The sequence below is a fragment of the Pavona decussata genome, unplaced genomic scaffold, assembly GCF_977016875.1.
Source record: "Pavona decussata unplaced genomic scaffold, jaPavDecu1.1 SCAFFOLD_87, whole genome shotgun sequence".
In the NCBI taxonomy this organism is placed as follows: Eukaryota; Metazoa; Cnidaria; class Anthozoa; order Scleractinia; family Agariciidae; genus Pavona; species Pavona decussata.
In genome coordinates, this window is record NW_028145504.1 from 2333378 (window position 1) to 2348823 (window position 15446).

Genomic DNA, 15446 nt, shown 5'->3' on the forward strand with positions numbered 1-15446 from the left:
ACTAAATAGCCCCTCCGAAGGGGGGGGGGGGGGGGGCATAATGGATACTTTAGCATCAACTGGTGCTGATATGTTAATTCAACATGCATTACCATGGATGGGAAAGAAAGCAGTTGAAATGGGTCGATATTATGGGTCTGAAGCACTTAGAAACCCTAAATTGCAGAAGAAAGCTATTGATTATGCTATCTCTAAAGCAACACCTTTTGTTCAAAAGACTGGATCAGAGATGTTTGATAAATTATCAACCAAAGTAAGGCCAAAAAGAAGGTACAAAACTGACCGAAAAGAACTTGATGGTGGTAATTTGAATACAATTTTGGAACAACTCGGTACACCAGGTAAGGTTGCGTCGAAGTCAATGGATGTTGTTGGAACATTAATTCCATCAACAAATGAAGTCTTTGATAGATACAAATCTGGAGACATTGCCAAAAGTGCATTTAGCACAGATACTGGCATTTTGTCGAGTCAATTTTGGTCTGGCAAGGCTGGGAAAAAGACATTAGAAAAATACAAAGATTATCCTTGTGAAAGCATGGTCAAGATTGGAAGCAAATATCACAACACACCGAAATGCTCAAGCTATGATTCAATTGGTTGGTACCCACCAAATTGGGATGAGTATGAAAAGGGAATCAAAGGACGACCCAAAAGCGGTGGTGCAATTGATATACACAAAATGATTGGTAAGCTCCCAAAACCCAAAGCTGGGTGGGTATTACCTGGTCATAAATACACTGGTCCATACAATGATTTGGAGAATCAAGTAAAATATAACCCCAAAACAGGGCAAATATTGGAAATATACGATAAACCAACAGGCAAAACAGATGCAATAGCCATGCAACATGATGTTGATTATTCAGTCTGCAAAGATGACAAAAAATGTAAATTAAAAGCTGACAAAAAGATGGTAAAGTCATTGGATGCTGTTCCATATTCCGAACGACAATGGGGACATTGGTTGGCAAGAAATGCAATAAATACAAAACAGAAACTGGGTCTTGGGGTTCCAAAAAACGTCAAAAGCCGTCGGGTAAAGAGGAAAACTGGCAAGAAAAATTAGCTAATGAGCTGCATAAACCCATAAGACGTAACTTTACTCGGCGGCGTGTTATTGTAAATAATATTGATGAAATATGGGCTGCTGACCTTGTTGAAATGCAACAATTCAGTAAATGGAATAAAGGTAATAGGTATCTTCTCACGACTATAGATGTTTTCAGTAAATACGGTTGGATTGTTCCATTAAAAGATAAAAAAGGTGAGACTATAACTAAAGCATTTCAAAGCATATTCAAAGAGGGTCGAAAACCAAAGTATCTGTGGACTGATAAAGGCTCAGAGTTCTACAACAAACATTTCAAAGACTTATTCAATAAACATAACATTACACTGTATTCGACTGAAAATGAAGAGAAGTCATCAGTTGTTGAGCGCTGGAATCGAACGATTAAAAATAAAATGTGGAAACGATTCACTGCTCAAGGCAATACAATGTATCTGGATATTTTGCCTAAAATATTGAAGCAGTATAATAACACTAAACACAGTTCAATAAAAATGACACCGACAGAAGCATCCAAGAAAAAGAATGAAGGGACTGTTTACTTCAATCTATTTGGCAATTTAACACAATCGTCATCCCAAGCAAAATTTCAAGTTGGTGAAAAGGTTAGAATATCAAAGTATAAAAGAAAGCTGTTTGATCGAGGTTATACAGAAAACTGGTCAGAAGAGGTCTTCATTATCGACAAAATACAATACACCAATCCGATCACATATAAACTGAAAGATCTCAATAATGAAGAGATACAAGGCAGCTTTTATGAACCAGAATTATTGAAAGCCAAACAGGAGATATTCAGAATCGATAAAGTCATCAGGAGAGATTACAAGAAGAAACAAGCTTTGGTAAAGTGGAAAGGATACAATGATGCCTTTAATTCTTAGATCGCAATCAAGGATTTAGTCGATGTGTAAAAATAATAAATAAGCTCATTCTATCATACAGTCACGGTTTCACGAGTATTCGATAGCGAGTCGATTCAATAAAAAAATCTATTGTTGTGTGCAAGATAAATGATATTCTTACCTCAAAAAGCGTCTACAAACATCAGAACGATGAAAGTGGAGAAATAAATGTTCAAAAATCCCAAAACAGGAACCATAAAACATCAAAACACAACCTCTTCACAAAATGGCGGACATGTTAAATAAAAGACTAGTGTCCAGTCCCCTTTGGGTTGTGTCATCGTGAACATACATGAAAGCGCATGCGTGTTAATCCAAATCAAGCAATATTACGCAATATACAGAAAAATAGCACCACAAGTGTAAAAATTTCAGAACTGAGTGTAATATATAGGTAATCGGGCCATTATTATATTAGTTCACAAACTCTGGTGAAGCTTTAGGGTGGTGTCAGTTGGCCCCTGACTGAAACCTGTTTAACGGCTTGTGCAGATGGTGAACAACTGAGTAGTGTGGGATGTCTTCCAGTAGACGGTACCTCCAGGGTGAGCCCGCTCAGGCCCTACTGGTCTACAGCGGGGTGCTCAGAGTTCGTCCCAGGACTCAACCTCTATCCCAGAGGTAAACTGGGAAGGGACAGCCGCCTTGTCAGCGGCGGGAAAAAGACCTGGCTGGGGCCAGGCAAGTAAACAGCCAACCGAGCACCCCACGTTCAGGGTTTTGTCCATTTTCGTGACAAGTCACACAACGTCACGCGTGACAGTAACGGCATCCAGTCACACAACAACCATAATGATTATTTTTTTATCCAAATTGATGTTCAAAAATATTGTATTCATCATTCAAATCAGCGATTGATGAGTTGGTTGGATTTAATCGATGATTGTTTGTGAGTTGGGGGTCAGTTGGGTGTCATTTATGAAAGTGAGAATTTAGGTTTTTGAAAAACCGAGGATAAAAATTTAGGTTTTTGAAAAACCGAGGATTTAGGTTTTTAGGTTTTTGACGTCTCCGTTGCAGGAGTTAGGGTTGAATTCAAAGGCTGAAATAGTATTTTATGTAGTTATTGGGGTGAGATAATGTGTGGTTTATGGGGGTTTGGAAAAATATTGGATTTATAAGGATTTGTATGGGATTTTTTATCATTTTTTGAAACGTGAGCTGATACCCTCATATATCTAACTACTCACTGAAACAGTCTGCTAAGGGGGAATACATATCCTTGTGGATTCTACAAACAAACACGTTGTCTTTGAGTGAAAGAGAGGAAAGAATACCTCTTCTTTTAAACAGCCTATTTGTGACATACTCGTTTGTCAAACTCATTAATAATTCATCAAGAGAAAACAAAGAAAATCACTATTGTGATCGTGGTTTGGATATGTGTTTCTAATTACTGTACCATAAAATTTTGCCAAGTTTAGCTTTGAATTTTCCCAAGAATTATCAGTCATTTGAGAAGCCAAACACCTCGAAGTCGTTTGAAAAGGTTAAAAGGATGTGACAGGCCTGCACTGACTCCCCTTTTGTGGTTTTGTGGTTGCGACGCATGTTTAGAGCCTTCAGAGTTTCGCTTTGACTAGTATGTCGTTAAGCGATTTCCCTCTTTTGTAGGATATGATAGGAGGCGTTTTATATATAGTTTTCAGCAAAGGCTGATTTTGAATAAAACTCCATTCGTGCATCAGTATCTTTTTAAGTTCGGTAACTGCTGGGTGGTATGTAGTTACGAACGGTAGGATTTTCTCACGAGCCTTATGCTTTTGTTGTAGTGCCGATTGCCTTCCGGCGAAGGTGATTTCAGATAGTGTGCTCTCTATCAGATGTGTAGGGTATCCACGTGCTGTAAGACGTGTTTTGAATTTAGAGAGAGACTCCTTGAAAGCTGTTTCTGAGGAGTTGGTTCGGAGAAGTCTGATAGCTTCACCTTTGATGAAACCTCTTTTAACACCTGGTGGGTGACAAGAGGTAAAATGGGTATATTGAAAGGTTTCAGTCGGCTTGTAATGTGTTTTGATATCAAGGATAGATTCTTTGGAGAATCTTTCACCCTTGTGCACCACTGTGTCTAGGAATGTGATTTCCTTGTCTGAAATATCAGCCGTGAATTTGATCGTGGGATGGAAGTTGTTGGCTTGTTCTATAAATAATTCTATCTCTTGTTTATTGGTGTCCCATAGAGAGAATATGTCATCAATGAAACGTTTTTTCAACCTACTTCTCAGTGTTTGGATATCTGATGAAACACGCTTTCTCATGTTTGATAAATATTACAGAATAAATCGCCAGAATCTAGGAGATTTGAAAGCCTCACTTTGAGTTGCTACTACATCAGTGCCTTCAATTCTCCTAAAAATTACTTCCGATTGATGCTCTCTCTCTCAACTGAGTACCGAGATCGTAACATTAAAACTTCATGTCAAAAATTTCGCGCGTCGGATTAGCCCTTTTTGTGCACATGTCATTCAACAGTCATAATGTTACCCTGCCAGGGGAGATCTCTACGATCTTCCCAGAAAAATGTAGCAAGATCGAAGGGATCTCTGTTGGAGGCCGTGATCATAACGTCAGCGTTGCAGCAATACTGCGCCAACTTGTGGCACAGAAAAATGCTTCGTGCATTGATGAGGAGTGACATTTTTAGAAACCACATGTTGACCCTTTGCTTGAAAAACGACAAGTAAAATATGTTTGTTAGCATGTTTGAAGGCTTGTTTAAAATGTCTTTTGTTTAAAAAGAAGATGAAACACTTTTATATCAAGGACTATTTTAAAATTTTCTGCACATAGCTTCTTTGGGATAAAAAGGCTGTTTTGCAATTCAATAATTATTTACTTTTACGAACGCATTTTCAACATTGTAAATGCTTTTTTATAGTGGGAGTCCTGTAAAGTGACTTTAAGCTGAGTGGAGTTCCACTTTAAAAAAAAATAAGATATGTACTTACTTACTTACTTACTTACTTTACTTACCTACTTACTTACTTACTTACTTACTTACTTACTTACTTACTTACTTACTTACTTACTTGCTCACTGTAAGCTATCTCTTGTTAATAAAGTTTGTTGCTCTTGGCTGTTTGCAGCTAGGATTATAACGCGTTCGAATAAATTTGATCACAGTACACCTGTTCTTAAAGAACTGAAATAGTTGTCTGTCCAATCCATGCTTGCCTACAGGGATTGCATACTGGTTTTTAAGTGTTTAAGGGGACTGACCCCAGACTATCTTGCTAAGAAGTTCAAAAAGAGGTCTGAAATCCACAATAAAGACACACAGAACAAGAATAACATGGACATCCCAGGGTACAGAACGGGTGTAGGCCAAAGAACCTTCCATTATCGGGCAGTTTCACCGTGGAATTCCTTACCCGAAAGGCTCACTGAGCTAACAAACGTTGCATCATTCAAAAAGGAACTTATGCGACGCGTCATTTCCTAAGAGAATGTTAGAAGCTAGCTTCTGAATGTATTGTAAATTTCTTGTTCATTTTAGATCATTTTATTGTTCTGTAGTTTTATTTATTTTATTGAATATTGTAATTACTTTGAAGAGCCAGAATTTGGAAAGTAATAAAGTTATTACTATTATTATTATTATTATTATTATTATTATTATTATTATTATTATTATTATTTCAGGGTTTTCCTCCTTTCATGCTATCATTAGGTCAACGACTGAGAATATTTTTTAAACTGTCATCTCGGGAGAACGAGTAAATAGACCAATTTCGATATATTAAAATTATAGCTTGGCTACGAAGCCTAGAGGAATAAAACAAAATTAATTAATTATTCATCTCGGAGCCTCAATGTAATTGCTGTCGGTTTTATTCCCCTAAGCCTCGTAGCCAAGAACAAATTTTAACATATTAAAATTGGTCTATAGTTAGTTGAACAGGTGTAATGCAAGAGGTCGGCGACTTGAATTGATTTCAATAAATGACTTAAAATAGTTAAAGTGATGATAAACAAGCGCGACAAATTGAGCGGTCTTTAAAATCTAATACAACAACAGCAGCTGCATGTTGGTTATTTTGACGTCTTTTTCTATTGGGTCATGAACAACATCGACCCTGGGGATGCTAGCGTTGACGTTCTGGCTGTATTTCAAGAGCAACTCGAAGCCAGAGGCAAAGAAGCGATTTGGATTAAAGCCACGGTTTTAATAACCATTATCGCGCTGCTAGGAAATGCCATCCTGTGTTTCATCGTTTACCGGAGCACCAGACTTAAAACCTCCACCACAATGCTGATTGTTCCGCTCGCCTACACAGACCTCTTAAACGCAATCTTCGTCATGCCGCTTACAATCGACGCCGTGATCCACAGCAAGAGACGCTTCAGTGACGCGGTCTGTAAAGCGCACGCCTTCGCAATGGCGGTTTTGGCGCAGGTGTCGATCTATCTCATGGCTTTGACAGCCTTTACTTGTTATACGTACATCAAGAGGCAAAGCCTTTACAAGAAGGTATTTACCCAGAGGCGTACTCTGACCATCATCGCCACCGTGTGGGTTGTAGCACTGTTCATCAATGGCCTCCCTAATGTTCTGTCTCTGGATGACTTTTTTTTTTGCCCAGGGTACCTCTTATGTTGGAGGAGAATGATGAATCCTGCGGCCATATACTCTTTCAACGCCCGGCTCTATGGTTCCTTCACAATCTCATACGGGATCATCGTGGTCTGTTACTGGAAGGTGTTCCTCACCGTACAGAAGCACAACGCTGCAGTGGCTCCAAATCTAAACCAAGACAACCACAACAGTCTGGTCGGCAGCCATGCTGAAGAGGTGTCTGTTGCTAAAGCAGTTGCAGCTATCGTTCTTTCATTGGCGTTTTGTTGGATCCTAGCAGAGGTAATGGACACCATGAATAAAAACCAACCTGCTACTTCTTCCTTGTCAGGTGAGATTTCCATTTCAAAAAATAGGTTTCACAAATTTCTGAATTTTTGAATAATTTATCAAGCTTGTCCGGTTGTTTACTATATGTAAGACAATAATTGTTCCCTCTTTGCCTGGGAAAACAAAACAAACAAGAAACAAAACGAAACATGTAAACAAACAAACAAATAAAAAACCAACAAAAAGGCAAAAACGTTAACACTGACTGACCTCGATAATCTCTCCAATTTGACTTTTCCTTCGTCTCAGTGGGAGCCGGAAAGAAATGCGTGAGGCAGTCCTCGGGACCATGCAGCGGATACGGTGTAGACTTTTAAAAGCCTTTGCGACATAATTTGGAACCTTGACATCACCGGAATAATCTACCTCCTGTTCGAATAAACAATTTTTTTTACACACTAAAAGGAACCTTGGTAGTGTTAATTTTAGGATTTTGATTGTAAGTTTTTAATTTTTAGCATCTTAGCTGCAATGTTGCGCTTAATTAACACTCTGTCTTCACAGGGTGCTAAACCCTACAGACACAGTACTAAAAATAAATTATCTATCTGGCGGAGCCGCCAGTCAATTTCATTCTAGGCCTCAAGCAGTCCCTTTCCGAGTGCGAAAAAAATGGAGCGCGTGTATAATTCTCCTCGCTGCGAGCGCACCCTCTCGACTAACTAGAAGAGGACTGCTTGCAGTCTAATTTCATTCTAGAAAATGAGTTGTCGACATAGGACAGCCAAGTGCGGCGAGTTTTAAGAGGATATTGAAACAGTGAATTTGAAATTCAAGTTCCTTTTGAATACAGCTATAGATTTGCTAAAACAAAAATGGGCGCGTTTTTACAGCTGAACTAGAATATCTTTCGACCAAAGTTATTCCATAGGTTATTTTTTAAGATCTATTTGAAGTTATTTCTTGAGAAACCGTTCCCACACCGTTCACTTGCTTATTTCTCACGTCGTCTGCCATCAGTAATTAGATGTTCAAGCAGCGACCAAGGTGTAACAAAGGTGGAAGAAGCTATCCATTTAATAGCCGGTCTTTGTTTCAGAGCGGTTTTATCCCACAAAGCGGCAAAGGGCGTTCTGAGGAGAAAAACGTTTGTTATCCTATGTTTACAGTTCTTGGCCGCGCGCCAAACAATGTATTTCAGTTGATATCTGTTCGGAAGGCCTGAATCGCCTCAGAGGTTAGTATTTAGTTTTATTTATACAATTAACAGTGTAAAACTCGCGTTTTGATTGGTCTAGAGGAGTGTGTGATTAGAGTATAGACGCACGATTGACGTCATCGAGCAGTGTGACCGGCGCACGTGATCAGAGTCTAGAGTCCAGCCAGAGTGACTGGTCAACAAAAAGTTTTGCAAACTGTTTTTGCGAGTTGCGGACAAACACAGGCAAATTTTCACAGGAAATGAAAACTGCCCGATAAAAAATTAGACAAAGACCGTTGAGAGTGACCTCAACCATTGAAAAGCTAGAACTTTGTTGTGACGTGAAAAGGAAGCAAATATTTGTCGAAATATGTCGCCGATAGAAATCCGGTAATGGCGAGTAATCGATTATAAATCGCAGTGAAGCGACTTACATGCTGTAATATTTTGGGGTCAGGATTTTCTTCTGGAATAAAGGTTAGTTTTGAAAATATTGAAATATTGAAAATATTGAAATTCTTTCGGATTATACTAATTTAGAAGATCACAATTGCAGGTGTGTAGTTGTCTAAAACTGAGTTTGCTGGAAAGTTTTTGACTCAGCTCAGACAACGCGATGCTCGCTCACGAAATATGTTGAAATGTCTTGGTTATTGCATAAAACAAATAGATTCCATTTTGCCGTGGGTCTGTACTGAGGACGTCAAAACATGGTGAGAACATCACCACGTTCTCACCACCTTTTGACGTCATCTATGCGTTATCAGAGTACAGATGCACGGCAAAATGGAATCTATTTGTTAAATAATATCTTAAGTACTCTTGAGCAAAATGTTTGCTCAAAATTTCGTAGCAACATAAAACTAATTGCTTCCGTTTTCAACGGAGTTAAATATCTCGATGATAATGCGAAGTAAGGTCAGCTAACATTTTCGTAGCTAATAAATTTAGGAAATAAAACTCTATTTCCTGAAACCTTTTTTATCTTAAATTTTCAGCAAGAACATTCGAACAGATCCAGCTGCATTAGTTTACGCAAATATTTAAAAAGACCACAAGCGATCTGGGAAGACAGTGGACAACATGTTAAGCGTTTTGCTTAAATGTTCTTTCTATGTACCCCTATTCCGTCGCTGCTATTTGTAAAACATTCTGGAGTTTCATTGAGGAACGATCGTCTTAAAAAAATTGTCCAAACATTAATTACGGATGTTTCGTTCTAATATGATATTGATGTTTGCGAGCTTTTGTTCTCCATATTACCAACACACTGAGGCCAAAGTCAATTCGTTCGAATTAATAGCTAATTTTGCTGCGTAACCAGAGAAAACAGCTAAAACTTCACTAAAATTTACATTAATAGCCTCGTGTATTCTTCTTTTTTTAGTTTTTAATTTTTTTTAAGAATTACTCAACTGTATTCACAAAACCGACATTACACTACCAACACCACCCGGCTAACACTGCTTACAATTCAATGCACAACTTAACTTACAATGCACTTCATTTACCGGTAACAATACTTTCCACCCCTTACCAAAACCGACCTGCTACTTAAAAAATTATATAATACGTTTCTTTTTTTCGTTTCAGGAAATGAACACCTAACTTCCCTTTCTTTGGGTGTCTAAAGCAAAGTTTTAATTAAACTGTTTTTTTCACGTTTTTCTCTTTGTTACATGTCTGTGGTTCATCAACAGGGCCCTCAAGCGAATGTTTGCCCATATCGCGGTCTCCAGGTCCATTCAATGAGAAGTGAGCGAGCGACTTTGAGGAAGTCTACAGTGCTCCCACCGGCGGCCTCCATATGCCTAATTAATAAAATCTTGAACAAGAAGAAAAATGCCATTCCAAGGCTTAGTACTTGTCAAAGTCAGTGACAGTTCATTCGGCCATCGCAGAGGTCATGGGCTCGGCACACAGCTCGGCATCGCAGAGGGCATGTGTTCGAATCCTGCTCAAGCATGAATTTTTTTTCAGGCTTTCTTTTCGCAACTGCTTAAGTTGCGTACTAACTGCGATTATGTTTTTTCTATTTGACAGTTGATTGTGTATATGAAAGGTTTGATTTGTCAGTAAAGATTTTAAAAGGCTATTTATAACTTGTCTTTTCTAGAAAAAAAATGATCTTTGGCTAATTGTGTAATTCGTGTTTGGACATGTCAGCATATTTATGCCTGGTACTCTGCAAATAAGAATGGAAATAAAGTTACCTACCTCAGACTTTGCTTTATTAATGAGCTGTGGGAAAACAGATAAATTGAAACGCTAGCTTGTGTGCATGATAGCCAAACGATTCTTTACTTGTAAAAGCACTCTGTCCCTGAGCCTTACTTAAAGCTATAGTTCATGAGAAAGTTACTGGCAATTTCTTTTAACAGCTGGCAAAGACAACTTATTAGATCTGGAGTTAAAAGTGATGTGAGAATTTTTGTTTTCTTTGGCATTCTCTGATCTTTCTGGAAAACGTCTGTGAGTGTTTGCAGCTTTTGATCCCATTACTTGAGGCAGATTTCCACACTTTTTCGCTGAAATTATTGACCTAATTATATTTATGACTAACTCATTCACGTATCCTAGGTCTTTCTCATGCGAGCAGAGATCAGAGGTGTACTCTCATTGATGCGTCAGCGAAGATTAATTAATACGATGCTGGACATTATTTACAGCACATTTAAGCTTTTTGTTTATTTTGAAAAGTATGTTCTCTTCATCGGTTGCTTAGGCCGCAAAAGTAGGCGCGACGAATTTAAAGACTTCCGTCTTAGAACATTCAATACTTTACCCGCTGCTCATATAGTTCAGTACGTCTCTCTGTGTTTGAACGCTATTTACTTGTCTCTATCAGTCCCTTTATCTTATTTGTTTCGACAGGGGGATAACTCGAAAACCGCAACGTTCATTTATTACCCTGACTCAACTTTTTACACACATCTCATCCTTAATATTTTGTAATTTATTGTAATTTGCAGTAGCTATTGTGTATTGTGTCAAGAGAGTAAATTGTAATGAGTCTAATAAAAAAGTCCACTTGTTGTTGTTCTTGTCGCCAATTTTTTGTCAATTATAAGGATCCCGCCTTTCTTTAAGGAGACGCGGGGGTGTAATGGATCGCGCGACGGATTTTCAGTCTGAAGACTGGAGGGTCGGTCTTGTTGTTTCCTTAGACAAGAAACTTTGCTCCACATTGTCTCTCTTCATCCAGGTACTGCTGGGGGTATCCCTTGGGTTGGACCATCAACCCCATACAGGGAGGGGGGGGGGGAGTAGCAATACTCCTAGTTGCTTCAGGCTAAGCTCTGGGCGCGTGGGGGTCACTGAGGTTCGTAGCGGACTTTACTTTACCTTCTCGACTTCAAACAATTTCAACAGCTTTGATTCCTTTGTTTCCATTGTTATGGGGGCGGGGGTCCCTCCCCCCACCCCGATCCTGGTACGGCAGATTTGGGAATATAGAAATTAATAATAACATCAGAAATGGTTGGCCACCTTGCAGAACTGACCTGACTTTATGTACTTTTCTTTTTCAGTCTTGGCGCAGTAATGGGATACAGATTGAGGGATGCTTGTTTACATATAATGGTGAAGCCCATACTGAAGAAGGACAATTTTTCCAGGGAGCGACGTATAAACAGCCTTTCTCTGAAAGCTTTCCTAAACTTGAGGTAAGATCAAATTGACCAAGCTAAGAGAAGGTCATGATTTACAAGGGCATCTTGGTTGACAATATACAATCACCAGATTGCAATATTTTAAAGCTACAGAGAGTTAGCATTTTTGTAACTATCTTTTTACGAACGAGAAAAAAAGATCTTATTTAATAATCATATTCAATTCACTCTCTCTAAATTATAATAGTGACAATAATTGATAACTTGTGTTGCGCAAACGTAAATATTGCCAAATGTGCATTACAAGACCAAAACTATAAGACTACACGGGTAAAGTCTTTCATTTAATAACTAGAAATCTATAACATAATTACAGATAGCACAAAAGTTCCTTAATTTATGGGGGAAAAAACTAAGTTATTGTCAACATTTTTGTAAAACCACTGATTTTACATTGAACCGTGTTCGATAAAGCATCGTAGACAATGTTGTCAAATGTTATCTCCCAAGTTCCTCCCGGCACATCCACCACTATCAGCTGCAGCGAAACATAGACCCACTATTATTAATAACCTTTTGTTGGCCATTTTTCGACACTTAGATGCAACTCGATCTAAAGCAAAACAAAAGTAAACGCGAGTTACTATTGATGCTCAATGGAAAAACGCCCTATTAGCTAATTATTTTATAATTGACGTGTCCAGGTTTTGATACAGGAAGACGGAGGGAAGAGAGACTTAGTTGTTGGAGTTGTACGAGCCAAACACGGGCTCAGTACACCAGCAGGTCAAAGTTTTGATACAATTGGCTATTCCACTTGTGATGGCCGCCTGCTGAATGCTTGCGTTCGTGACATGAACGACGGCAAAAGTGTCATGCCAGTGGAAGGTATTGTTAAATATTAATGATGTTGAAAGTATCATTGTGTCACATCGTTTTCCATCTAGTTAAAAATGTTTGTGAAAATGAGGTTGGCTAACTCTTTCTTAGCCGGTACAAATACTTGCACGGTTCTTAACTATAACGGCGCAATGCTTCCTTAGTTTTAAACTATACCGGTGCAAAACTTTCTTGGAGTCTGTACGTTGCCGTTTCAGTTTATTTGTGCCGGTACAGTTTAGATCACTAAACAAATTTATACATTGTAGTTCATTATTACACAAATACAGCTAAATGTTCAAACCGTATTAATAGGTGGTTTGCATTGCTGCCATGTTGGTGGACAAAACAAAAGAAAATTTGCTCACATAATTTGCATAAAAATGGCAGTTAACTCCCAGAGGAGAAAAAACTTATTGTTCCCGTCCACCAGCATGGCGGCCTTGACGTCACATGGAAACGATCAATTCTTCATGGCTCATGGGTCTGCAATCCTATTATGTGGAAAATACGTAATTGAAATGGTAACTGTTCACATTATTATCCTCCTTTTCTATCTACGTAGGCAAAATGGCATATCGAGGAGATTCGATTGAATGCTTAGTCGAGTACGGAAGACTTTCGAATCTTATGGTTCCAATTATTTTCACCTTGAATGGGGCACTGATATACAAGGCCTCGATGGAATATGAAAAGGGGAAAAGGGAACTTTATCCTTTTATTGGGATGGGACATAAAGGCATCCGAGTTTTAGCCAAGGTAAGAGTTGTAAAATAGTTTTGTTTGCAAAGTCTTTTGTACCAGCATAAGCAAAAATCGTTGACAAGTGACAGGAGTCGAAATTATGACCTTCCGATTACTAGTTCGGATGCTCTACCACTGAGCTACAGAAGACTGGGAACAGAATACGTGGGAACTAGGCCATTAAAATAGGCTAATGTGAAAATCATCCTACATACTACTAGAATTTGAATTTCCAGGAGTGGCGAGATATGTCCAGAAATGCACGCTAATGAGATTCATGAACTGTATGATAGACATCACAAGGTGTCCCCTAACCCTAATTCTCACTAAAACACACATAATTCTGTCAAACATGAAGTCATATGAAAATGACAAAAAGGCTTGTTTTATATGAAGTACCCAAATTCAGGGTTAGGTGCATTTCTGGACATAAGTGTGAGTGGCATATGTGAAAGAAGTGCAATGCTATGTTTTGAGTACTTTTTCAAAAACCCATGAAGCTCAATATATATTTAGAATGTTTTGCTATGAGGAAAGACCTTTTAACAGAAAAGACAAAGTGTCAAGGTCTATTTTGCCAGAAACATTAGTGACAAATGTCGGAATAAACAAAATTACCCCGTAAAAATTGATTTTTTATTTACTTGAAAACGCTTTTAGAGAATTGACTAGATTTTACATCCCTAAAGTTGCGTCATCAAGTGTCTAACTAGATTTCGAGATAATCGACAATGTTTAAAGTGAGAGGCTATGCACCAACGTTGCTATGGTAATAGTTGTTGCTTGGAAAGCGATAAGAAAATTTACTTTGATCATATGTTGAAATGATGACGTAGTATGAAGGAGATCCAAGTTTATCTTGTATGCGCGATTGTAATTTCAAAACTTCCACCCTACGTCCAGATAAACTACTGCGAGCCTCCTTAAATAAAGTTGTTCATCTTCATGTTTTGGTCTTGCTTTATGAATATGCAGAATTAGAGACATTTTACACATGGGTTTAAAGTCGTTTCCAAATACGTGCGGTTTTCACCTCGTTTTTCATTGGGTTTCTAAACTCATCCACCTGACTAGAATGGGGCATTCTGGTAGGGTAATAACAATGTGAATAATTAGTGAGTTTGAGAAGCTGGGTGAATAAATGGTAGATGTATTTTGAGAGAATGCGGATTTTCTTCTTCCGAGTATTTGCCTCTGTCACTGTCACTTAATCAGCAGGCTTAAAATATGGCATCACATTTCTTTCACTCATGGATGGTATTTTCAAAATACAATTCAGCGTTGACTGTCTTTGAAATAATTCACCAACATTTGCGTGTCAACTCAAAAGATCTGCTTGCTCAAAAAAATCACCGAAGCACCAAAAGTTGTCGTTCTGATTGACATCTTGACAATAGGTTTCACTTACGTCAATCAACCCAATTGCCCTTTGTAAAATTCTCTATACTACTGTCAGTTGGACAAGGGTACGCGGCGGAGTTGTCAACTTTTCTGGGCTACTTACTCGGACGCCTAGGTAGACAGTAATGTTTATAACTGATGGAGTGAGCAATCTGTGAAAGTTGACATTTTCGACTCGTGCCTTCCCTTTTTAAATGGCATACAGATCTTTACAAAAGGAACTGAACAACAACAACAACAATAACAACAACAGCAACTGTTTCATATCACTCTTTATCAAAAATCGTAGTCTACATTGTCCATATAACCGTCCCGGGCTTTCAAAGGGATTACTATCTATTTTTTTCTTATTTTTTGGAAGTTATATTTCTCATTGCGGCACTGTCAAAAATTTTTAATAGAAGTATGTGTTTGCCGTCCGCTCTGCTTGTTGAGTGTGATGAGGTGATAGACTATAGGAGCCAATCATTGCTCTTTCTTGCTCATATCCTTTCGTATTCTGTTATTATCACTGGACAATCCTTTATTTACATTGTTCAAAACGTATTCTGATTTTTCAAGGTTTGCTCTGGTCCGAAAGATGCGGAGGAGAACTCCAGCGAAAGTCAAGCGGTTGTCAGACTGAAAGAATCTATTGACGGCCAAGTGCTGGCACTGCAGCAAAAAATTACAGACATTAGCGACATGATCGTGTTCTCTTGTCACACTCACGCCCTAAGAGAGGCACCTTCTGGACCTACCGTAAGTAAACTGAAGATTTATACAGCTATGTATCGATCAGGTCAAG

The 15446-nt window shown here is 38.4% G+C and overlaps 3 protein-coding genes across 5 annotated transcripts in view; 2 read left to right on the forward strand and 1 right to left on the reverse strand.

Moving 5' to 3' along the window:
- Positions 1 to 15446, forward strand: part of LOC146474745 (uncharacterized) — a 77258-nt gene that overhangs the window by 42016 nt on the left and 19796 nt on the right. For 2 of the 3 annotated variants that reach the window (XM_085116457.1, XM_085116458.1), the window contains 4 exons: positions 11555 to 11689; positions 12340 to 12523; positions 13080 to 13273; positions 15221 to 15400. In XM_085116457.1, coding sequence (XP_084972583.1) covers positions 11555 to 11689; positions 12340 to 12523; positions 13080 to 13273; positions 15221 to 15400 — 693 coding nt within the window. The remainder of the gene's footprint in view (positions 1 to 11554; positions 11690 to 12339; positions 12524 to 13079; positions 13274 to 15220; positions 15401 to 15446) is intronic. The other variant, XM_085116459.1, reaches the window with a different exon arrangement.
- LOC146474747 (uncharacterized) lies at positions 3540 to 4235 on the reverse strand. Its single transcript, XM_085116819.1, has one exon. The coding sequence runs from the start codon at positions 4233 to 4235 to the stop codon at positions 3540 to 3542; it is 696 nt and encodes a 231-aa protein (XP_084972945.1).
- On the forward strand, positions 6038 to 7200 carry LOC146474748 (melatonin receptor type 1B-A-like). The gene is made up of 2 exons (XM_085116820.1): positions 6038 to 6884; positions 7133 to 7200. Exons 1-2 carry the CDS (start codon positions 6038 to 6040, stop codon positions 7198 to 7200), a joined length of 915 nt encoding a protein of 304 aa, XP_084972946.1.

Bases quoted from the DNA above. Each gene is read 5' to 3' on its own strand.
- LOC146474747 (XM_085116819.1), bottom strand. From the start codon at position 4,235: ATGAGAAAGCGTGTTTCATCAGATATCCAAACACTGAGAAGTAGGTTG.
- LOC146474748 (XM_085116820.1), top strand. From the start codon at position 6,038: ATGAACAACATCGACCCTGGGGATGCTAGCGTTGACGTTCTGGCTGTA. The intron at 6,885-7,132 runs GTGAGATTTCCA...CCTTCGTCTCAG, and splicing joins TGCTACTTCTTCCTTGTCAG to TGGGAGCCGGAAAGAAATGC.